The sequence below is a fragment of the Curcuma longa genome, chromosome 1 (genome assembly GCF_044706935.1).
Source record: "Curcuma longa cultivar G26 ecotype Majalengka, Jawa Barat chromosome 1, ITB_CL_G26_1.1, whole genome shotgun sequence".
Lineage (NCBI taxonomy): Eukaryota > Viridiplantae > Streptophyta > Magnoliopsida > Zingiberales > Zingiberaceae > Curcuma > Curcuma longa.
This window is the reverse complement of record NC_133861.1, coordinates 16,433,469-16,455,610: the sequence shown is the minus strand read 5'-3', so window position 1 is coordinate 16,455,610 and position 22,142 is coordinate 16,433,469. Positions and strand designations below refer to the sequence as shown.

The window sequence follows — 22,142 nt, the reverse complement described above, 5'->3', positions numbered from 1 at the left end:
TTCCGCTTCCTCAACTGAAGAAAGCCACGATGGTTAAGAACATGCGATCGCGCAGCACCCCCGCCGTCGCAATCCTGCTGCTGTGCTCGTCTCTTCAACTCGCCGCCGCCATTTCCGACGGTGAGCTATATCTTCGTCCTCCACCACGTTCCTGCTTTTGCTTCTCGTAATTATATTGAAGTCAATTCTCAAGGCGGAGCTAATTTGTTACTTCACATTTTTCTACAAATAAAAGAATGTGTTAATAACAAAAAAAAATGCCAAAAAGCTGCTAAAAAGAAGTTAAGAAAAACGAAAAGACGTCGATCGATATAATTAGTTACAAGACTGCGACCAGACAGTGTAGCTTACATATCTATAGCCCGACCCCGACACGTAAAACTTTCTCCATCAACTTTTAATCTTTTACATCAAAATAAGAAAATGTCAATCTCTTGTTGCAGTATACAGTTCATACAGAATCACAGATGCTAAGCTTTGCGTATGCATTATTCTAAAGGTTTTATCTGTTTATGATCTTCCCACTTCCCAGACGTAAAAAATTCCTGAGTTGCTGCCCATTTTTCACCAGATCTAACTTTCAATTAATTAGAATATCTATAAATTAAGATTGACGAAAGTGATGTGAGCGATGCCGATGTCTGCAGGTTTCCTGCCCAATGGAAACTTCGAGGCGAAGCCGAAGGCGTCGGAGTTGAAGGGGACGCAAGTGATGAGCCGATATGCGATACCGAACTGGGAGGTGACGGGCTTCGTGGAGTACATCGAGTCAGGGCACAAGCAGGGCGACATGCTTCTGTTGGTGCCGGAGGGTGCCTACGCGGTGCGCCTCGGCAACGAGGCCTCCATCAAGCAGGTGCTCAACCTCAGCAAGGGCACCTACTACGCCATCACCTTTAGCGCCGCCCGAACCTGCGCGCAGGACGAGCGGCTCAACATCTCCGTCACGCCTGATTCTGGCGTCCTCCCCGTACAGACCGCCTACACCAGCACCGGCTGGGACTCTTACTGCTGGGCTTTCCTCGCCCTCTTCGACCGCGTCACCCTCGTCATCCACAACACCGGCACGGAGGAGGACCCCGCGTGCGGCCCCCTCATCGACGCCGTCGCCATCAAGACCCTCAACCCTCCCCGCCTCACCAAAGGTAACGAATCAATTTTGAATTCCACTCAACTCGAATCATGAATTGTGTTCAGTTGTTTTAATTGTTGTTCACTTAATTTGGAGGTGAAACAGAGAACTTGTTGAAGAACAGAGACTTCGAGGAAGGGCCGTACGTGCTGCCCAACACCACCTGGGGCGTGCTCATCCCGCCTAACATCGAGGACGACCACTCGCCGTTGCCCGGGTGGATGGTGGAGTCGCTCAAGGCCGTCAAGTACATCGACTCCGACCATTTCGCGGTGCCGCATGGCAAGCGCGCGGTGGAACTGGTTGCCGGGAAGGAGAGCGCGCTGGCGCAGGTGGTGCGCACCACCCCGGGGAGGACATACGCGCTGACCTTCTCGGTGGGCGATGCAGGGAACGGCTGCGAAGGGTCGATGGTGGTGGAGGCTTTTGCGGCGCGGAGCACGGTGAAGGTGCCGTACGAGTCGAGCGGCCGCGGCGGCTACAAGCGCGCAGTGCTTCGGTTCGTGGCCGTCGCGGAGCGCACCCGCGTCGTCTTCCTCAGCACCTACTACCACACCAAGACCGACGGCACGCTTTGCGGCCCCGTCGTCGACGACGCATCGGTGATGAGCGTCCGGAGCCCGTCGCACCGCCGCCGTTAGAGCTCATTTTCATCTTCGTGTACGAATCGAATCCTTGACTGAATAATTAATCGTATATTAATTGATGATTTAATACTGGAAATTGATATTGTACACGATGAAAAGTTCACGTGAGCTATGTCGAAATTAATAGGCAAATCGATCGGGGCTATAGAGCCAGCTAATTAAGGATGATCCATGGAAGTGTATACATATGCTTAATTTGAGTGTTGTTCAACAACTCGTTTTATATTTGTTCGTCAATTTGAGTGCCTTCCTATATATGCCCTTATTTTACTTGTATATGGACAAATTTCGGCGAATTTTTTGAACAAAAAAAAACAGCTGTGTCTGATTTAGCCAGTATCGAGGATTAAAATAAAGACGAATTGCGCCTCCTCGAACAAAAAAAAATGGCGACAAGTGTTATTTTTTAAACGTAAAAAGATTTGAATTGTCGTCTTATGTTTGAAAAGATTCTCCCTTGCAAGAAAATAAGATAAAAAAATCAATTCTTTCCTTATAAGTAAAGCTATTTCTGCATGCATCACTTTTTGATCTCCCTTGCATATATAGTACGTGGAACCTTAATTATAAGAAAACCTAGCTATGATGATAATGTATTAATCAAAACTTTTTGATGTTATTAAAACAAGTGAAAAGGAAATTAATTAAAGTTATATGTAATGTCTCCATAGATTTGATTTTTGGGGAACCCTAAGTAGATATATATATGAAAGTGACATAAGCTGGATGTTTATCTGATCCTAATTACCATAGTAGAGATAATTAAAAGACGATTAAGATTTAAGAGTGGTGTGTGTGGATGGATGTTCTGCATCAAAGCGTTGGAGTGGATGAGAACCTGCAGGCCGGACCAAATTACTATCCATTAGTTCATGCACCTGATGTAGGCATAGAGAACTTGCCTGCATAATTATATTATGCATGTGGAACGCGTGCAGCATCTTGCATGAGCGAGCTAGCTACTCGGGGAGGTGCATGCTCAATTTCTTCATGCATATTATGCGCCAATTCTTATCGTAACCACGCACGCACCAAAAAGTTATCGGAATATTATGCACCAACATTGCATTCGTCCATTAATTCTCCATCTCATCAGATTCTTCCATTCAGCGAATCCTTATGTCCCAGAGTTTCATGTGGTTCTTGTCGCATGGAATTCCAGGTGGCAGCTTCGTGCTATTTTTGTTGAAATAGAAGCAACCGGAATATTACTATGGTTATTATGAAAGAGATGGAAGGAAGTAGTCCAATTCCATCTGAACACTATTAAATGTCGACATCTGAGAGAGAAAACACACACATCATTAATTATTTTTTTAATTATATAAATGCCAAGATATATAAGACAGATATGAAATTCTCACTACCAAATCTAATATACTGTAGGAGTTAATTATAGAACATTACAAGTTCAAATAAGTGTGAATGATTAGCGAATTAATAGGCTTTAGGCAAAAGGAATATATACTATGACTACTCAACTCAAAGATGCAATTGCCAGTCAGCCCACTTCTATTTAATCTCTTTCCACGTAGCTAGTCCTGAGCAAGAATCTAAAACGTAGCAGATAAGGAGCTAGACGTCGATAGCTTACATGTCGCAACCGTCTACAAATTTTAATGTGCATGCACCTCACATAATATTGTACACACCATGAACTCGCGAGGAAGGTTCCATTTTGCCGCCAGTGCCATGCATGCTACAATCACACATGAATGAATTGTGAGATTAATTAATATGTGATTATATATGTATGTACATAGAACATGAACTCCCCACATACAACCTTCCTTGGTTTTTTTCTTCTTTTTTATAACTTTTCAAAAGAATATCGCATAAAGAATATTAAGACGCTCGCTAGCTAGGTTGGGACCAGAACTATTACACCTCGTTAATCCCACATGCCTCTATGTATCTCCTCGACCCTCCCTATATAAATCCTACCCCTCCAAGCCTTAATTCAATCGAGATTACTGACCAATTGGTGGTTTAATTAATAAGCTAAACGTACGATATCAAAATGAGCGGGGGGATGACGAGGAAGCCGGGGGATTGGGTGTGCAGGTCCTGCGAGTACGTCAACTTTTGCCGGCGGGACTCGTGCCAGCGGTGCGGCGAGCAGAAGCTCGGGGCGGAGCGGGCGGACTACACCAGCATTAGCGGCAGCTGGGACGTCAAGCCCGGCGACTGGTACTGCGCCGCCTGCCGGGTCCACAACTACGCCAGCCGCGCCTCCTGCTTCAAGTGCGGCACTTCCAAGGACGACTCCGCCTCCGCCATAGCCAACTCCTGGGGCTTCCGCTGCGACACCGCCAACTGCTCCTCCTCCACCTGGAAGTCCGGCGACTGGATTTGCTCCAGGTATCACATATATTCCATGCACAATTGAGTGAATCTATTATAATATATATTAATGCACCAGTACAGCATTGTTCATCAAGTTGCGTACTATCTAGCTCGAGAGATGCTGTGCGTCGAGGAGATGCCAAGTGTTGAGGATAACACGACTTTTATATATGCTTCACATATAGTCAGTCACTATATATATATAGTTACGTGAATATTATGTAAAGAACGTTAACGTAACGATCATCACAGTAGATGCCATGAATGAGACGATGGAACTTTATCCAATAGCTTTTCAGCCAATCTCTGTAATTGAACTAATCCTAATGGTCTGTTAATTATATGCTTTAATGTATATATTCAGATTAGGCTGCAATGAGCACAACTACGCGAGAAGGATGGAATGTTTCCGATGCAATGCACCGAGATCAGACTGTGGTAATTAATCAACATTTTTTATTAATTAAATATATAGCTTAATTAATTCAAGGCTCTTATTTTCTAAATTACGAAAGTGCCAATCATGTATATATGTTTTCGTTGCAGGTTCAGGATACTAATTGGCAAGCACATGCAGAGACTTAGCTTTTTCAAACAAGCTAGTGATGACCAGTACTCTCCATATTAACGTACGGTTCAATAAATATATGTTGTGTCCCTTTTAATTGTTTCAGTTGGTGTGATTGTCGTGTCTTCTTCGATAATGTGAGCATGTTATTAGCTAAAATCTACACGGTTACTATCTTTTAAAAGGTACTTATGCTTTAATATATTGTATATTGTCAACAAATTCTGTGACTCTGGTGTCAATTGACTCTGCTTTGAGCAATGAAGCTCTCTCTGCCTCTGGTGGTTTAATTCTATATATCGACAGTATTTTGTCATGGATTAATATTATATATCGACAGCATGCCTCTGACCCAGGCATGAAGGATTGAAAGATATATACAGAAAGGATATGCAAGGGATGCGAGCTAATTGATTTAATTTGCATGGAAATATCATGCAATCGACCAAGAAAATATTAATGCATTGAGAATGCAAATTTACGTTAATTATTTAATTAATCTAAATTTTTATATTGCTTGTTGAGCTCATTTCATATTTGGTTTCTGTTCGGGGTTTGACATCTTTATTATATTGGCCTCGTAGTCTATCTATTTTTTTTATTTTATGCTTATAATTTATTTAATTTTGTATTTTTATTCTTTAGTTTATAATATTATATTTTACTCTTCATAGTTTATAAATAAAAATAAAATATCATTGGCCTTAATATCTAAAATCATATGATTAATTATGATATAATATCTTTTATCTAACATCTAAAGTTAAATCATATGATTAAAAAAATGAGATTTTTTCAATTATAATAATTTTTGAGATTATCAATGGAAGATATAATAAAATTATTAGGCAAAATAAGAAGAAATATAAAGAGGTGGTAAGGAAATTCTTTCAAATACATCTATGTTAATTATGGGTGGAGAGATTTTTTTGAAAAAAAAACTATATAGGGTAAAATATAGCATTCTAATTTCTAGATTATAAGGGATACAATGTAAAAAGAAGTTAGATTGAGAGGGGCAAATCAAGTTTTCCCACGAATATATATATATATATATATTATTTTGACATATTTTTTATTTTAAAACTCTTATTTCACGCTATCATAGTAGAGTTAGAACCGTTACAAATAATTTTTAAAGTAATTAACAAGTACTTAATAACAAAGTATTTTAATATGATATATATATAATTTTTCCGAAAGAAGGAAAGAAGGGTATTTTCAAGAAAATAGAATAGAATACTCTTTTTAATATATTTTAAATTAAAGCATCTTTTACAGTAATAAAAATTGGGCGAAAATCCAAAGGGACATCCCTTATTTTTGAAATCATCAACGCACCGCCTACTTTAATTTTTTATGAAAAGAACACTCATTTCCACGTACATATACCCAACTACCCTTTACTATACTATTATCATTATTATCTGTCCTCTATGTTTCTCGTCTAAATCTTGAATTGAGAGTGCATTGTAGCTATTATGAAACCATAATTGCTACATATTTATAACATATATGATTTCATAACTGTTACAACTAAAATGCTACATAATTGTAACAACTATGATTTTTTAGTTGCTACATAGTTGTAACAGCTATAAAATCGTAACTACTATAATTGTTAATGTTAGATAAATTTTAAGAGATCATAACTTTTATCTTGATCAACCATGAGATATACAAATATTTAATATTATTTTTTATATCATAACAATTACAGTTTTATAATTGCTATAACTATCATAATTGTAGTAGTTGCAAAATTATAACTACTATAATAATTGTAATTATAATAATTATGAAATCTACGTTTCAATTATAACTATATACTATAACTACTACAATAAATGTAGCGTAGCAGCTACAACTAAGTTGTATAAGATGGAAGATATAAATAGAATAATAATAAAATTTAAATAGAATACATAATAAAAATAATATTAAAAATAATTATATTATGAGATTAGTTATTGTCTTTCATAGATTTACAAAAACAAAAAACAAGGATTTTTGCCTATAAAAATAAGGGTGCTTTTTATTTATTTATATTTTTACCCCCTTATCAAACGCAGATCCGCATCTACCTGGCGAATTAAGTCCGGCTTCCCGTTCGAGGGCCATGGAGGAGGGCGGCGGGAGGAGGATATCGATCGATCTCGACAGGCTCCCGATCAAGCGCTTGGACGCTATCGATGAGATCGGCAACGAGCAATTCCCTTCGTGCGCATCCCTCTCATTTGTCTTTTCACTGATGTACTTGGCGCGCCGCTAGGGCCCTGAGTTTCTTCTTCTTTGCAGAGATGTTAGCCACGAGGAGAAGCGCCTCGGTTTGCTTCGGCGAATCGACTTCTCCTCCATCTTGGCGGATAGCGTTGGCTCGAGGAAAAAGCAGAAGACGACCCCCAAGGAGGCCGCTCCCGCACCTCAGCAGGCCTGGCCCTGGCAGGGCTTTGTGGAAAATCTGCAGCTTGCCCACCAGGAGTTATCAGTTATCATCGATCTGATCAACACGGTTCTTTCTCCCCTCTCTGGAAGTTACTTTCTAATTTAGAGGAGAATCTGATTTTCACCCGTTCTTCTCGTTAACTCATGAACTTAGGAGTAGCGGTTGCAATATTGACCAAGGATAAATTGAAAGTGGTAATCTCGTGCATTAAAGGCGGAGATTCCTTTGAGATTATGCGTTTAGGGCTTTAGTTTAAAGTTCTTTAGTTTAGATATGCACTTGGTTTTTAGGGTTCACTTGGTTTTAGGGTTCACTTAAAGTTCTTTAGTTTAGATATGTAGCAGTGAAGTTAGTGCATTCAGATGTGAAATAACGGTTGGAGGTTTTAGACTATATCCCTGTGTACGAGTTATCTACAACAGCTTTGAGGCATAGTAACTGTGAACTGCATGGAAAATAAAATGGTTCATGCTTTTATTGACCTCTTATTTTATTCATATTTACATTATAATAAATCTAGTATCTAATTGCAGTGTTTGATCATCTTTGTTGGACATTTTAGCTAAGTAATAAAAAAAATTTCTTTGGAAAATCTAGCATCTCATTGCAGTACTTGGTCACTTTGCTGGACTTATTTTCTTCATACAACCTAGATTTTTCTTTAAAAAAATTCTACTGATTGTTAATCAACATTATAGCTTTTGGACTATGTGTGCTGCATTGATAGCAATGAAAATTATTTAAATTTGTCAACTAATATCATCTCCCACCTATTTGTTAGATGTTTGAAACTTTATGCATGTTGATATGGGAAACCTACAATAACATTATGTGGCTTGCTACAGAGCTTGGGCTATTTGCTCTTACTTAGGTTAATTCACTAATGTACTCAGTATGAACTGGTAGTAGTTGGGATGAAATTGTAGCAGTTATGATGAAGTGGATTGAGTGGAACAGTTCGGATGAAGTGTAAGCAGTGCACACGGAGTGACAATGTAGGTGAAGAGAGTTCTCTAACTGGGTAAAGAGGTTTAGCCTAATGGGGTGAAGAAGCTTCCATTATAAGGTGAATAGGTTTTCCTTTTTGAGGCGAAGTTTCCATTATGAGTTAAAGAGCTTTGGTTTATGAGGTGAAGAGGTTTACCTTATGAGGTGAAAAGGTGGAGATGTGCATATCCAAAGTGAATTTTTCAGATGAGATGGTTTGAGGATAAGGAGTTTTGGGATCTTAGCAGTCAAGATAGAAGAAAGGATTAAGAGTCTCTCTCCTAGAAAAATCCCTGCTTATTATGGCACCTAACTCCTATTTATGCTTTCGAGCTGGTTCATGGTTATTTGCCATCTTGTAATGCCAACTATAGGTTTACACGTGTTATGCTCCCATTGGTCAATGTGTATGAGGTTGTTATAGATCCATCTCTTCCCTGCCCAATCCTTTTTCCCGCTTTGGGACACATGTTGGATTGTCATTTGTGGGTACACACAGTATGGTAGATCCTGTAATACATGATATATGTATCTCCAGATAAGAATTAAATATGTTAAGTCTTTTCATCCTTTTCATTTCTGAATCTGTAGAATCTTGTTGAGAAATATGAAAAATTTTATGATCTCTTTCATCATAAAAATAATAGAACTTTATTTTTTTTTGTGTAATTAGAAATTGTAGTATGATTTGCTTCTGGGCATAAAATGTAGGTTGAAGCCAACGATGCTGTAGCAGTGTCTGGAATGCAGAGACCTAAGCAGTTGCCAAATGAAATTCTGTCAGACCTTGCAGTATCTGCAGCAACTAAGCTTCAACGTCTCCGGGTATTATATATATTTTTTAAAAAATATGATAATATGTTTATATTTTTCTTGTATACACTTTTCAATTTGCTGCATGGGCTTTATAGATTGAATAAGGTGACCCTTTGGAATCTGAGAGGCAGCACGAAATATCCTCATGCTCCAATAGAAGTGCATATAATTTACCCTAGCTTATGATCAAAGTATATATGTTTTGTTTTTTATGTCAAAGAAAAGGCAGCAATGCTTTCTTTTGACACTGATTACTGATTTGTTTTGACACATTAAATTATGATTCTAATTGCTTTTCTCCAAGTAAACAATCCACAGCATTTCCAAATATGGAACAGTATACACAGTTGTTTCTATTTATTGAATTTCATACAGAATCTTGGTAGGTACTTCAAACAATCTTCAAAAGCATTAGAACTGAAGGTCTCAAGAGAGGCAAGATTCTATGGATCACTAATCAGGTACTTGCTCCACATTTAATAATAAAGTGCTTTCAAATCTGGGAACAAGTATCTAATTTATGTTCCATGTATTGACAGATTGCAGCAACACTGGAAACTTAAACGACAACGTGTGTTAGCAGCAAGTCCAGGTAGTGATGGGTTCTCATTTGATCTGTTGGACAATACATCATCAGATACTACTATGCTATCTCGTCCATTGCCCAATGCTCTAGTTCGCATTGTTCGTGAGAATGCGGGCCTTTTGGCCATACAAAGACCTCAAAAATCATTTCGATGCATATCGATAAGTTATACTGGGACCAATTTTAGTTCTAGAAGTAAGAAGCCCCTTAAAGGGAATATATATAACTCAGATGAGAATCCTCAAGCAAACAAGAAAGAAGCTTTAACTGATGAAGATGTCAATTCCTGGGTCAAAGATACACATTCAGTTCTTCGTGAAATTCATCAATCAATTTTTCTGGAGCAGGTACTTCTCTATTGTTTTCTTCAGCATTACATAATTCGTAGCTGCTGATTTTTTTGTTAATTGCAGGTTTTTGATAGGGTGAATCATGAAAGTTACTGCACTTCACCAGGAATTAATGTCACTGGGATGCTAGAAGACCTTTTACAGCTAGCGGTTGGTCAAGATACATCTATTTGTTTATCCCTTGTATCCGTTAAGAAAGAAGATGACTTTCTTGACTCCAGGGGACTTTCTCAGAATGGCAATAATGGGTTCACTCATTCTGACTCGTCAGCACTAGTAGTGACTAATGAGAAAGATGAATTTAACCAAAATAACTTTGGATTTCCTAGCCCTGTTGGCTTAGAAATTTATTTGGTACATATTTTCCACAAAAATTCCTCAGTACGATTGAAGGAGAAATATTTTTCTGCCTCAAGAGTAGCTGTTGCTGGTCATGCTGCTGCTGAATCTTGTGGCCTCAGTCATTTCTGTAAGACAGTTGCTCATAGGATCTTTTCCACTAAAGTTCTGGCTGAAATAGAACGTCTCGTAAGATCCTTTCCAGCAATAGTTCGACAGTGAATTAAAAGTGGAATAAAACATCTAAAGTTATGTTGACACCTTCCTTTACATGCAGGTCAGCAGGATTCCGTATGTTCAGCTGTTGTCTCACCCTCCTTGGCATTCCAGAACATCATCATGGTCTCTCTCCTTAAAATTTCCTGAGTCAGTTTTTCACGCAGCTTGTGTGTCTGAGTCTTCAAATAATTATGATGTGAAGGGTTTAATTAGGCCACAAATTCATACCAAGATAGTGGTCAAGGATGACCAAGTTACAGTGAGCGGAGAAGGTGCGCTTGGTACTCTCTGTTCATTCGGAATTTCTGCTGATGGTTCTTCAATGGATAGCTATGGGTGTGACTTGGATGATCTTCCACTAATTCTTCTTCAGCAGGTATCTCTATCTATTGTATATACTGCTTTGTTTGTTCTAGAATCAAAGATTATTGTTTTGAAGGGCACTCAGCTCATACTGCTTAGACCTTCATTTTCTATCAAAATAGCTTGCCCTTGAATAGATTAAGTAAAATCTAATTGGTGAGTCTGGAACCCACAAGAAGTGCCAGTAAATGACTAGTATTCTTAATTTATTCATATTCATATTTCTTGATTTTAAGTCCTATAGGGCTGTAAAATACTTTTGCAAAAAATGTTTAATGACTAGCAGCCGAAACATTCCTACTAATTGGGTGATAACGGTAAGTGGGTTGAGTGGAGAGACATTTTGGGGAACCAGAGTGTCATTTGGTAAATTTCAAAGGAGGAGGTTCCTTTCGGATATATTCAGTTAGTTAGGTACGTTCTTTTGGTAAATTGTCAAATAAGATTACCTCAACTTAGTTCCCTTCTGCAGATTGCTGGACAGATCATTCGTTGGCTTCATGATGAAGCATTGATAGTTGGGATGAAGGTGAGCAGAGATTTTTTGTGCCTGTATCTTGAACTGGACCAAGGTGACATGCTTGGTCTTGTGGCACGTGTGGACCCAGACGACGTCAACGGTTGCATCTCATGGTGGATGATCATGGAGGATGGCTTGGCAGAGGATGGGAAATTCTCTACAAACCCTGGCGAGTACGAGAACCGAAGGTTTCTGGGGCATCTATCGCTTGAAGCATTGTACTCTATGTTGATGGATCTAGTGAATGTAAGCACTAATAGTTTGGGTGGATCCTAGAAGGTGATATCTACGGGTTCTACAAGTGCTTATCGAGAGTTTGATGATGCATGTAACACGTAGAAGTTGGCACTAGGAATTACGTTTTAGAATATAATTCCTGTTGTCCTCCAACTTTCCCAGTAATGTAAGAATTGACGTTAAACACTTTCAGGGGTCAATGTTTTGGTTAGAAATAGCCTGCACTTTGTTCCGAGGCGATTTGGACACGTATAATCAATAGAGTAATTTTTATTTACCTAGACATATCGGAGATATTGCTGCATCATTACAAAATATTAAATTTCACAAGTTTATTGTGATAGATTATAATGTACCTACCTACTCATTGTATTTGTTTCCTATTGGCTGCAACTAATTGACTGATATAACTGTTTCACATAGTCCATAGCTTCAATTAATGAAAGATTAATAGGGTCAATTTAGTTTGAGTGGCATCTGCGACCTCTCTTAAATCTTCTGCAAAAAGGTGGATCCATCTGCGATCGGTCCCATGATCATCTGTGAGAATAAATCAATTTTCAATCTAACGTTGATTTTTCTCCACTTTTCTCTCCTTAGTTTTCTTAATCTATCAGTTCATGTTTCTAAATTGAACGAAATTAGACAACTTGTATCAGACATGGATGTATCACAAGTGGTCAAGTGGTGAGAATGGAAGGAAGGTAATCCGATCTTCTCCCGAGAATTGGAGCTCTGGTATCCGGGAAGAACTTCAACCCCGGCAACTCCGCGACCTTCCCGTCACTGGTGACGCCGACGGGGTATCTGAGAAGATGGCCTGGGAGGTCGTCGGAGAGCTCGTCGCTCGCGTACAAATCCCAGTTCCGTTTGGCGACCGTGTTCAGCTTCCTCACGCACTCCACGCTCCCAGGACGCCGGAAGACATCTTCCTGCACCGAGTGCACTCCCATGTGCTCGTGCCACAGTGCCCTGCGAAAGCTGTAGACTTGCCCCATGGCCGTGCGCCACCCATCCGCGAGATGTTCAGGTTGGAATGCGCCAACCGCGATCTCTGGGTCTCTGGCCCCGTCCATTGATCTCTGGTTGATGTTAGCGGATCCGACGATGATGTACTCGTCATCGACTGCGATGAATTCATTTTTACTTGTGTCCAAGTAATAAATGTATCAAACTGAAGATTTACGCATGCAATTAATTACCTATCATCATCTTGGCATGGACATAGATCATGAATCGCCTTGCCTGCTGGGCTCTGCTGTAATCAGAGTTCGGCTCCGGTTGCTCCGGCGGCATGTACTCATCCCCTCTCCTCACTTCTCGATTGCCCAAGCAGAAGAAGGCCAAATAATCATTGGGATTCGCTCGAATCCCCTTGGCTCGGAGAGCCTGCGCGATGTCCGTGTACATCATCTCCATCGTCCGTCGCTGCCAATCCAAGATAGCCTGCACGGACTCGCTCTCGGGGACGCCCTCCGGCCACATTGGAATCACCACATAGGCCGCGAACGGTCTTCCAGCCTCGATTATGCTTACCACCTTAAGAGAGATCTCCTTGGGGATGAGATGCAACGCACCTATGTCCTCGACCTTGATGCCATCGGCGGCGCTCCAGTCGTATGAGCTTCCGAGGAAGTACTGGTTCTCGATGTAGATGAAGTCTTTGGCTCGCCGAATCGCATGAATGTATGCGTCCTGGATACTGCGCTCTATGACATGGTCCTTGCCAGTGATGAGCCCTGCGGCGGCGGCTTCCTCTGGCTTGTTAGGGAATCCGACGAGCGAGCTGCTGTCGATGGAGCGAAAAAGTTGCACGCTCCAAGCTTTGTCGTCGACCACGGAACGAACGGGCGCCAAGCGTTCGACGTCCGGCAGTAGAAGATGCTCCGCTGCACCCTGCTTTCTCCATCTCTGCTCGAAGTTGTGCAAGACGTCAACGGCGACAGGGCCTTCAAGCCTACAATGGATGTCGTGCCAGGGCTCTCTCGGGCCACCCTTGAACCTGGACGCGCCCGGGAAGTTTGGCTGGTGGAAGTCCAGGCGGTGCGCCGTCGCAAGAGTCCGGAACAAAGAGTGCTGCTGGGTGTCGTACCTGCCGTCGCAGAGGTCGATTCCGCCGACGAAACTGCGGATAGTCCGCTTCCCACCCCACCCGCTGTCGGCGTCCACCACCAGGGTCTTTTGGTGATGCGTAAACATGGTGGCAGTCTGGAAGTCCTGAACGTAGCTCGCGGCGTCGTCGGGATTCCGAGGGCAGAGGACGCAGTGCACGCCCGTGTCCCTGAAGTAGCTCGCGGTGTCCAGGTCGTGGGTGGCCATCACGCCGTCCTTCCTCAGCCGGCCGAGCCCCACCGAGGTCCGGTCGTTCCACACAAGCATCAGCACCCGCACGCCGTCTCGGGCCTTCCGCTTCAGAAGGTCGCCCAGGGTGGCGTCTCCACCGGGCTTGGGACGCTGAGGGTCGCGCACCAGAGTGATCTCGGTGAAGACCGACCAACCGGCGATGTAAATGAAGTGTCGTGCGCCGGCGATGGCGTCGAAGACGTCCTCCCAGCACCGCTGAGGCTCGTAGTTCGGAGGGATGAAGCCGTCGGGGACATGGGCGTCCTGGTAGAGCGTCATCCGACAGCCTTGCCGCTGCGGGAAGAAGGTGCGCGGCACACCTGGGTGGTACGGGTTGGCGATCCCCCTTCCCCAATTTTGTACTGGGTCTCTGTCGACGGTCACGTACTGCACTCTCACGTGCAGCTTGGCTCCTTGCTTCACCGGATTTCGGTCATCGTCGCAGACCAGCAGCCACCGGTCCACAGGCGCGCCGTGTATCACTTCCTTCACCGGTAGGTAAGCCCGGCCAATCACGGACGCCCCGATGGCTTTGTCAGTCTTGACTGTGAAAATAATGTCGGCGGCGAAGTGCGCGCAGTAAAGATGGAATGTCTCGTTCCAGGCGAAGACGGAGTTGCCGCTTATCACTCTGGTGCGACCGACTCTGGCCTTCTCCAGGTCGATGGTGGCGTAGACGCTCGCAGGGCCGGAATCGTCAAAACTTTGTATTTGTTGGACGAGTTCCTGATATCGAATTTGCAATGGAAAAAGGCATTCAATTAATCGATCAATAAGTTGAAGTCGAAGCTAACAAGTAAAACCTTGGGACCGCAGAAAGAAGCTCTCTTGATCCATGATAATCTTTTGAAAAGCCTTCCCTTTACTCGAGTTAGAGTGGAGGTCTCCGGTTTCGGCAGCACACCATGCAAAACATACCACTTACGTATCAAGAATTGCTTAATAAAAAAGGGGAAAACGCAGAGCTCCAGAATGAGAACAGAGGAATTGAAATAGGCAAGCGCAGCAAGCTGTCTTTGTGATAATATACCTTCTGAAAAGACCTTCGGTTGCTCTGGTTTTCACGTGTGTTCAGCAAAGAATCTGCTTCTATGATCGACGCTTGCAGAGTTCCATGGAGCAAAATGCGTGCCATGCCTTCCTGCGTGGCAGTCCCTGCAGCACGAAAAGAAGGCTTCAATGAAGTTTTCTAGTTTCAACTTGAAAGAGCAAGGCGCTAAGTCGAAGATCATCACGTAGCAAACAGGTCGTAGCTTGTGACAGGAAGGAAAACAAGATCCAACTTAAATAGACGCATCGAGAAATTCAGCTGACTGAAGCAAAGGATACCCACTCAGCACAAATACCAAACGTTAGCTGGAAAGATACAAGAAAGAGATCTAATTCCGTAATCAAGTACAAAGTTTAGAGATCCTGATACCTGGTGGATGAGACAACGATGAAAAGCTCGTCTGAAGTTGCCAGTTTTATCCTCCAAAAATTTAAGTCTTATTCAGAAGAAGACTACGAGGGGAAAACAATAAAAATCAATTATATAAATATATACACACACACTGGATTTAACAAGACGAGAAGCGGGTGGTCGGAGTTGCGACGCTCGAAGGTTGAAGCCATGGCATCGGTCTCAAGGTTCGCGCCTTCCTCGGTGTCGTTCCTTCTGCCACGCTCTCTCCCCCCTTTTCGGCCTGCGAAACCCTTGTCCATCCGACGTCATCGCCTCCTCAGTGTGCGTCCTGGTTCCGGCAGCCTCCGAGGTTCCCGCCGGCTTTCGGGTGGCCGCCTCGAATACTCTATGGACGACGAAGATGAGCAGCCGTCGGATGGGAAAGGAGTCAGCTTTGGACGGGCAGTTGATCTATTCAATGGAGGAGAGTACTACCGGTGCCATGACTTCCTGGAGGAGCTCTGGTACGACGCGGAGGAGCCCATCCGCACGCTCCTTCATGGCATCCTGCAGTGTGCTGTGGGTCTGCATCATCTGTTCAACCAGGTAAGGTTACCTAATAACCCTAGGTTTTGAAATTTGTCTCTGAACAGGAAAAGAGGGTATTTTTAGGGTTGGAAGTGAGTATGCAGAACCACCGGGGAGCGATGATGGAATTGGGTGAGGGGCTTTGCAAGCTTCGGAAAATGGATCTCGAGAACGGACCGTTCTTTCAATTCGAAGAGGAAGTCTCAGCAGCCTTGGAGTTCCTTTACCAAACTCAGAAAGAACTCGCTGCTTGTAGGTTTTCATGTCTGTGAGTACTTATCGGTTATTACTTGTGTTTTCCTAATTGATCTATCTGAGATCACTATGGAATCATTTGTTATTTAAATATGAAATATGTGTGTCTTGTTGCACCAAAGTGTAGATCTTTTAGATGGCTATTAGTTTCTTGTCTAGGACAAGTTAAACAAACTTCGATCTGTTATATATCGGCATTGATTTAAAGGTTTTAGCTATCACAAAATCTTTTTTGAATGTTAGATCTTTAGAGCAGCCAGAATTTGTGATGGCTGAGGCAACCCAATAGTATCTTGAAAGAAATTGGCCGGGAAAGATGACCATGACAAGATTCTCTGAACATTAATCTTCGTATTGTTGTGGATATTTTGTTTAGAAATTCAAGATTTAGTGTGTTTTTTATGCTGGTACTTGTACAGCTAGGAGAGCTTGGATAAGAAATAAAATGTTAATCTCAATCAAGAAATGAAGTAATGTGTTACTCCTGCATATATGAACATCTAGATATCATTTAGTTAGCATAAGGTTTTCTAGGATTTTGATATGCACTCACTTGTTTCGTTTTCTTGTGGTTTTCCTTTCTGACTTTTCCTCACTTTCTCAGGTTAAATAATTAACCATCATTTTATTAGTCTGGTTATGGATGGAACTTGTTTGCCTGATATCATCCACCGAGTGATGTGGATTGCTATTATTTGGTTATCAGAGATAAACAAAAGGAATTTTAGGAGCCAAATTCCAAATTGCTGTATTCGCTCAAGAACTAGTTAATTACCGGGTGGGATCATCAAGTCAAATTTACTTTCTTACTTCAGACCAGCATTTAGTTAATTACCGGGTGGGATCATCAAGTCAAATTTACTTTCTTGCTTCAGACCAGCATTTGGCTTTTCTTGAAGCGGTTCTTTTCTCTTTTTTCCATGCTTATTTATTTTAGCATTTCCCTGCTAAAGTTAATATCTGTTTCCAGTTTATTTATTTTAGTATTTCTCTACTAAAGTTAATACTGTTTCAGTGGATCTCATCTATTGTATGATTTTGTTATCTCAATTTTCTTCAACATTCTGGCAGGCACTAGTGAAATTTGCTTACCCATGGATGGTTCAGAGAGATCTTATCAGTTACTCGGTAGCTTTGCTGCCGGTCAACAATTGTACAAATTGAGTTTAGATCAACAGGGAGTTGCCTACATAAGTTTCTCCCTTGTTCTGGAGCAGAGCTCATATGAGCCTTTAAAAGTGAAGGTTCCTACTCTCCATGCCACAGAAGACCATCTCAGGGCACTTGAACATCAATGATCAAGTGAAGAAAAGTGAAGAATTGTGTTGTTGCTTGATAGCTATCATAAGCTATTTCTATGTTATCACAAACTGAACACAAATAGAAAATTTTAAAGAATTGTATAAATGGAGAAAATTTAAATAAGATAAAGTAACTAACTCAAGGTCAAATGTAGACTTTGAATTGTGCAAAACGGAAGACATTGATGTTAATAAACCACTTCTTCAGATGCAATTCTTCAACTAGAACTAAAGAAATACAAGGTTTTTGAAGACTAGTGTGTTTAGTGACTTGAAACTAGTTTTACATGGTTACTCTATTTGTCATTATATTACTGCAAAGTTCAAAGATTTAAACTCTCTGAGTCACACTAAATAGTTGGTCAGGAAATCATACTATCTTCCTAACTCCCATCTGTCAATGTTCGCCTTGGAACTCTTCAGCTTCAAAGTCCCAGTAATATGTAGTAAACTAAAGTGATAGGGAGAGCAATCAGCATCCCAAATATAACCCTGCAGTAATTCAAAACACATTTTAAACAAAACACCCTATCAAGCAAAAGACTGGGGAAAAAAGGAGAGAAATTGAAGCACATACCCTGTGCTTAAAATATCAGGATGCACATTGTACTCTTTTGCAAACACAAAAGGCACAATCCCTTGGGGAAGAGCTGCCTGCAGCAAAAAGAAAGCCTTACTTTTCAGTGTGTGTTCTTCTGATATTAGCAGCTAAGTTTAGTTTACAAAACCTGTACTATCGCAATGTGTAAGAGAACTCCTCGCAACCCAACTGCAATAGAAGCAGCAGCCATGACAGCAGGGCCAGTGACAAATCTAACAGCCATAGCAAATGCAGCAAGGGAATTGCCACAAGCTATAATTCTCGGCTGTAATGCCATAAATAAACCTGTAGAAAGATGGAAACTTTAAGCCTCTATCGCATAGCCTCCTGAGGAAACATGATGCAAAAGCTTACTCACCGAGACTGAACATGGCCATCCCAAGTCCCGCATCAGAAAGTATTGAGATTGATTTCGCAATAATAGCAGGCATTTCAATTTCGTACCTGAAGGAATGGTTAGTTGCTGTATACATTACACAACGCAGATACTCAAAAGGTGGAACTGGAAGCCTGCAGTACCTGAAGGAGACGAGAGACCAGATGACACCAAGAAGGCTCGAGTAGGTGTTAGGATTTCGGATTAGTTTTCGCCACACCATGATCAATATAAGTCTGGTCATCACACTCGCTGGTGGCATCGAAGTCTTTGCGACTTCATCAGCCCCAGTTTTAGAGTGGAGATCTGTTGAATTTGTACAGACGTTGGCAAGGCTCTGGCCAACCTTCTTCATCTGATCAATTCCCTGGCCAGTGGGTTTATTGCCGAAGTTGAAGTCATCCCGTCGGCACAAATCATAGGCGTCGCGATTGGCTTCAAGGACTACAAAATTTTAGTGAGCAAGAAGAAGATGTTTCAATAATGCTGAGTTTGAAAAACAAGTACGAAATTCATGAAGAAATTGTTGGATTAGTGATCATTTTTCCCCCACTGTTAGAGAGTTTTACAAATAGAGCCTAAGTTGCCAGCAATAGGCTGTTGTCTTTCCCTCTTTAAAGAGACAACATTCCTCATGCTTCGGACAGCAAATGGTCCACAAAGCTAAACAGCACGATATTAAGTTATGAACAGTTAAAATTGCACCCTCGATGGCAACCAATTCCATTTTTCCATGAACAAGAACCGACACAATTTATAATTCATAATTCATCCCATTTCCAAAGAAGAAAAAGAGTAGGAATAAGGATAAAAAATCTCACCTTTGTGGCGGTGATCATCTTGCAGCGCAACTCCATGTTCGTTCCTGAACTCTGCCCCTCCGAACACATGCATCCCTCCTTCCGAAACCGGCGACGCGCTCGAACTCCACACGAACATGTGCAAGTCCCTCCCTCCTTCTGCCCCACTCGCTTTCTTCACCGGAGAGAACATGCCGGTCGCAGGCGGAGCAGGGTAGGCCGCGGCGGCGCCGTTGGCCCTGGGCCCTGTCTCCACGTCGAATGTTCCGCCACCGAAGTTAGAGTGCCGCGGGCTCAAGCTGCTCGCCGTGCCGCCGTTGCCGTTCCTGACCATCGAGTAGAAGTCGGCGTGGTTGAAGCTGGAGCCCCTCGGCGTTGGGTTCCGGGACGACTGCAGCGAGTAAATCTCGGCGTTGGAGAGGTTGGAAGGGCGTGGCGTGACGGAGATGCCCCCGGAGTTGAGCCCACCGAGAGAGCGCCGCGAGCAGGCCTCGGAGCGCGAGCTTGTCGACTTGCGCACCGTCACGTGGAGCTTCCCATCGTCGCCAAGCTCCGCCTGGGCCTGCAACGGCTCCTTACCGTCGAGGGAGATGATGTCGGAGTCGACATGGAAGGAGATGATGGAGCCGGCGGTGTCCGGGAACTGCTCCATGATGAGGAGCTTGGCGCCCCTGTACTCGAAGAGGAAGAGCATGAGGGTGTACCAGATGATGCACTGAAGCACCACAATCTGGACCATGAGGCTACCGGATTCGGCCCCGTACATGCCCTTGAGCAGGGGGATGCCCATCACCAGCGTATTGGGAAGCGTAGCAAGGGAGAAGAGGGTGATGGTCCACTCGAGGCAGCCGCGGGCGCTCAACTTAGCCCACGCCGCGAGCACCGCCAGCACGATCAGCTTCTGCAGCGTGTCTGCCGCAATGAAACGGTAGTTCATGGCGTAGGGGTCGTTGGTCGAGATGAAGTGGAAGGAGAGCAGCGGCACCGCGAAGAGCGCCACGAAGCGGTTGATTCCCGAGCACTGGTCCGGAGTAAAGATGCGCCACCACTTCACCGACCCGTACGCCAGGATCATCGCCACGTACAGCGGCACAACCGCCGTTAGCACGTGGTAAAGGTCCACCGCCGATATCATCTCTTCTTCCTCTGCTTTGCTCACAGCGGAGTCGAATGCGGATTGCTCGCGGAGCAGGCGAGAAGAACTTCAAGAAGCGATCTTTCTGCGAGCAGTAGGCAAGTTATTTTTTCTGTCTACGAAAAAAGTAAAGTTGTTGGATGAAATGATGACCAGAGCTCATGCAGAAGCAAAAGAAGCTAGCTTTCTGCAACAGTATGCAAGGTGTTCGTTCGACGGAATGATGGAGCGTGCTCGACGCAGATGTTGAGCTCACAGGAAAGCTAAAAGGAACTAAGCAGGTGAGGTGGGACAGAAATATACAAAACAAATGGAGGTAGGGAGGCGTAGGGAGGGAAGTAGGTGTTACGGCGGGGAACAGAGCATAGAGCGAAGGGAGGAGGTACTTAATTGCTGGACCTGACGACCATCATGAACCATGTTTACGGTGGCATTCAATGGCAGACAAGAAAAAAAATAAAAAAGAACAGGTTCTGATGGACTAATGCATTGGGAGCGGAGTCGACGGACAAGAACTGAAACAGCTGCCGGTGATGAGGCCTGAGGGATTCTTCGTGCTCATTTTGGTCTTCCCCTTCTCCTTCCCAGGATTCTTCTGCAGCTTGACTACGTACGACACTCCACTGATTTCTTCTGCTCTCTGGATTTTTTGTGGCTACCCAGGCCTTCGCTTCAGAGTTCAAACACTGTTGAAGCTGATGGACATAATCTACACTCATACGTTACTTTTAGGAGAATTCTGATGCATCTTTAAAAGATATAAAGAAACAAATTTAAAGATTAGGAAAATTGAATATACAAAACAATAAATGATCAGGCAATAACACAAAAAATGTAATGTACTTATATTGTATGTTTTTTTATCGATGACTAATTTAGATACTTTGGGCATAAGTTTTGTGATAGAATTCTTAAATCCTTTGAATTTTTAAAAAATATTTCCACGCTAGAATTTAAACTCCACCAAACAGTTATTTTACCTAACCTAATGTTAGATTTTATGTAAAGGTGTGATAGTCATCATCCTAAAAATGGTCTTTTGATCATGGATTGTAAAATATGAAATTAATAGAATAGCTCGAGGCACCATCTATCGCACTGAATTGAAAGAAATATAGCCCATGAATAGTTTAGTGAATGGGTACATTGTAAGGGCATAGTGAGAGTATTTAACTAACATTTTGGAACATTAAATGACGTAGAATTTGGCAGCACTCCACTTCTTGAGCACGATTCTTTGCCTACTCTAAGGAAAAGTGAGGATTAATAGGCTTTTTTTCTTCTTTCAGTGCACTATTTTTTCACTTAATATAACACGATATGTTAACTTCTACCATCCATGTGATGAATGTATCTATCGTTCGAATATGTCACTTATGTTATTATTATGCCATTCTAGTATCCAGTTAAATATGGGTTGACTCTCATCAATGATTCATGATATATATTTTTATTTTAATGCTATTTATTTTAGGTTTTTTTTATAATTTTAAAATACTAAAACCAGTTTAAAAATTTTAAACTTAGGCCCAATGGGCCCAGTGGACCAGAACATATACCAGCCGGGCTCTTAACAGGCCGGATTAAGTCCGGATCATTTCCAAATTAACGTTTTCATCACCATCTTTTAGACCTTAATTGCTAATTAGATATATGCTCATTTAACATTAAATGTGAAGCTTGATCAGTATAATTTATGATTTGGACTCTTTCGGTTCAGAATCTCCAAGAAGATCACCTTCTGACAACCTCGGGGGTTTCAATAGATTTGAGGTATGCATTGCGTCCAGTAGCTCAAGGAGT

General features: G+C 42.3%; 6 protein-coding genes across 9 annotated transcripts; 4 read left to right on the top strand and 2 right to left on the bottom strand.

Moving 5' to 3' along the window:
• Positions 1-1,846, top strand: LOC141843237 (BIIDXI-like protein At5g11420). The gene is made up of 3 exons (XM_074731288.1): positions 1-120; positions 648-1,145; positions 1,238-1,846. Exons 1-3 carry the CDS (start codon positions 30-32, stop codon positions 1,771-1,773), a joined length of 1,125 nt encoding a protein of 374 aa, XP_074587389.1. The 5' UTR covers positions 1-29; the 3' UTR covers positions 1,774-1,846.
• A 1,922-nt stretch (positions 1,847-3,768) lies between these two features.
• On the top strand, positions 3,769-4,913 carry LOC141846154 (RNA-binding protein involved in heterochromatin assembly dri1-like). The gene is made up of 3 exons (XM_074734157.1): positions 3,769-4,140; positions 4,490-4,563; positions 4,672-4,913. The coding sequence occupies exons 1-3, from the start codon at positions 3,800-3,802 to the stop codon at positions 4,683-4,685; spliced, it is 429 nt and encodes a 142-aa protein (XP_074590258.1). The 5' UTR covers positions 3,769-3,799; the 3' UTR covers positions 4,686-4,913.
• A 1,872-nt stretch (positions 4,914-6,785) lies between these two features.
• LOC141820047 (mediator of RNA polymerase II transcription subunit 17) lies at positions 6,786-11,742 on the top strand. The gene is made up of 8 exons (XM_074707674.1): positions 6,786-6,913; positions 6,992-7,205; positions 8,838-8,951; positions 9,318-9,403; positions 9,482-9,875; positions 9,942-10,406; positions 10,495-10,812; positions 11,272-11,742. Exons 1-8 carry the CDS (start codon positions 6,813-6,815, stop codon positions 11,593-11,595), a joined length of 2,016 nt encoding a protein of 671 aa, XP_074563775.1. The 5' UTR covers positions 6,786-6,812; the 3' UTR covers positions 11,596-11,742.
• Positions 11,743-12,222: 480 nt separating this feature from the next.
• On the bottom strand, positions 12,223-15,034 carry LOC141836401 (phospholipase D alpha 1-like). 2 transcript variants are annotated; one of them, XM_074723897.1, is made up of 4 exons: positions 14,930-15,034; positions 14,694-14,783; positions 12,759-14,625; positions 12,223-12,682 (listed from the first exon to the last, which is right to left on the bottom strand). In XM_074723897.1, exons 1-4 carry the CDS (start codon positions 15,032-15,034, stop codon positions 12,237-12,239), a joined length of 2,508 nt encoding a protein of 835 aa, XP_074579998.1. In that variant the 3' UTR covers positions 12,223-12,236. The 2 variants fall into 2 exon arrangements, with proteins under 2 accessions (XP_074579998.1, XP_074579991.1); XM_074723890.1 differs by having other exon boundaries at positions 14,703-14,783.
• A 434-nt stretch (positions 15,035-15,468) lies between these two features.
• On the top strand, positions 15,469-17,501 carry LOC141846521 (uncharacterized). 2 transcript variants are annotated; one of them, XM_074734567.1, is made up of 3 exons: positions 15,469-15,889; positions 15,976-16,123; positions 17,198-17,501. In XM_074734567.1, the coding sequence occupies exons 1-3, from the start codon at positions 15,512-15,514 to the stop codon at positions 17,422-17,424; spliced, it is 753 nt and encodes a 250-aa protein (XP_074590668.1). In that variant the 5' UTR covers positions 15,469-15,511; the 3' UTR covers positions 17,425-17,501. The 2 variants fall into 2 exon arrangements, 1 of the variants encoding a protein (XP_074590668.1); XR_012603342.1 differs by lacking the exon at positions 17,198-17,501 and having other exon boundaries at positions 15,803-15,889; positions 15,956-16,316.
• A 351-nt stretch (positions 17,502-17,852) lies between these two features.
• On the bottom strand, positions 17,853-20,339 carry LOC141827758 (putative auxin efflux carrier component 1b). Of its 2 annotated transcripts, none has more exons than XM_074715080.1 (6): positions 19,220-20,339; positions 18,548-18,815; positions 18,387-18,472; positions 18,156-18,313; positions 18,005-18,081; positions 17,853-17,919 (listed from the first exon to the last, which is right to left on the bottom strand). In XM_074715080.1, the coding sequence occupies exons 1-6, from the start codon at positions 20,337-20,339 to the stop codon at positions 17,853-17,855; spliced, it is 1,776 nt and encodes a 591-aa protein (XP_074571181.1). The 2 variants fall into 2 exon arrangements, with proteins under 2 accessions (XP_074571181.1, XP_074571188.1); XM_074715087.1 differs by having other exon boundaries at positions 18,548-18,809; positions 19,223-20,339.
• Between the last annotated feature and the right edge of the window lie 1,803 nt (positions 20,340-22,142).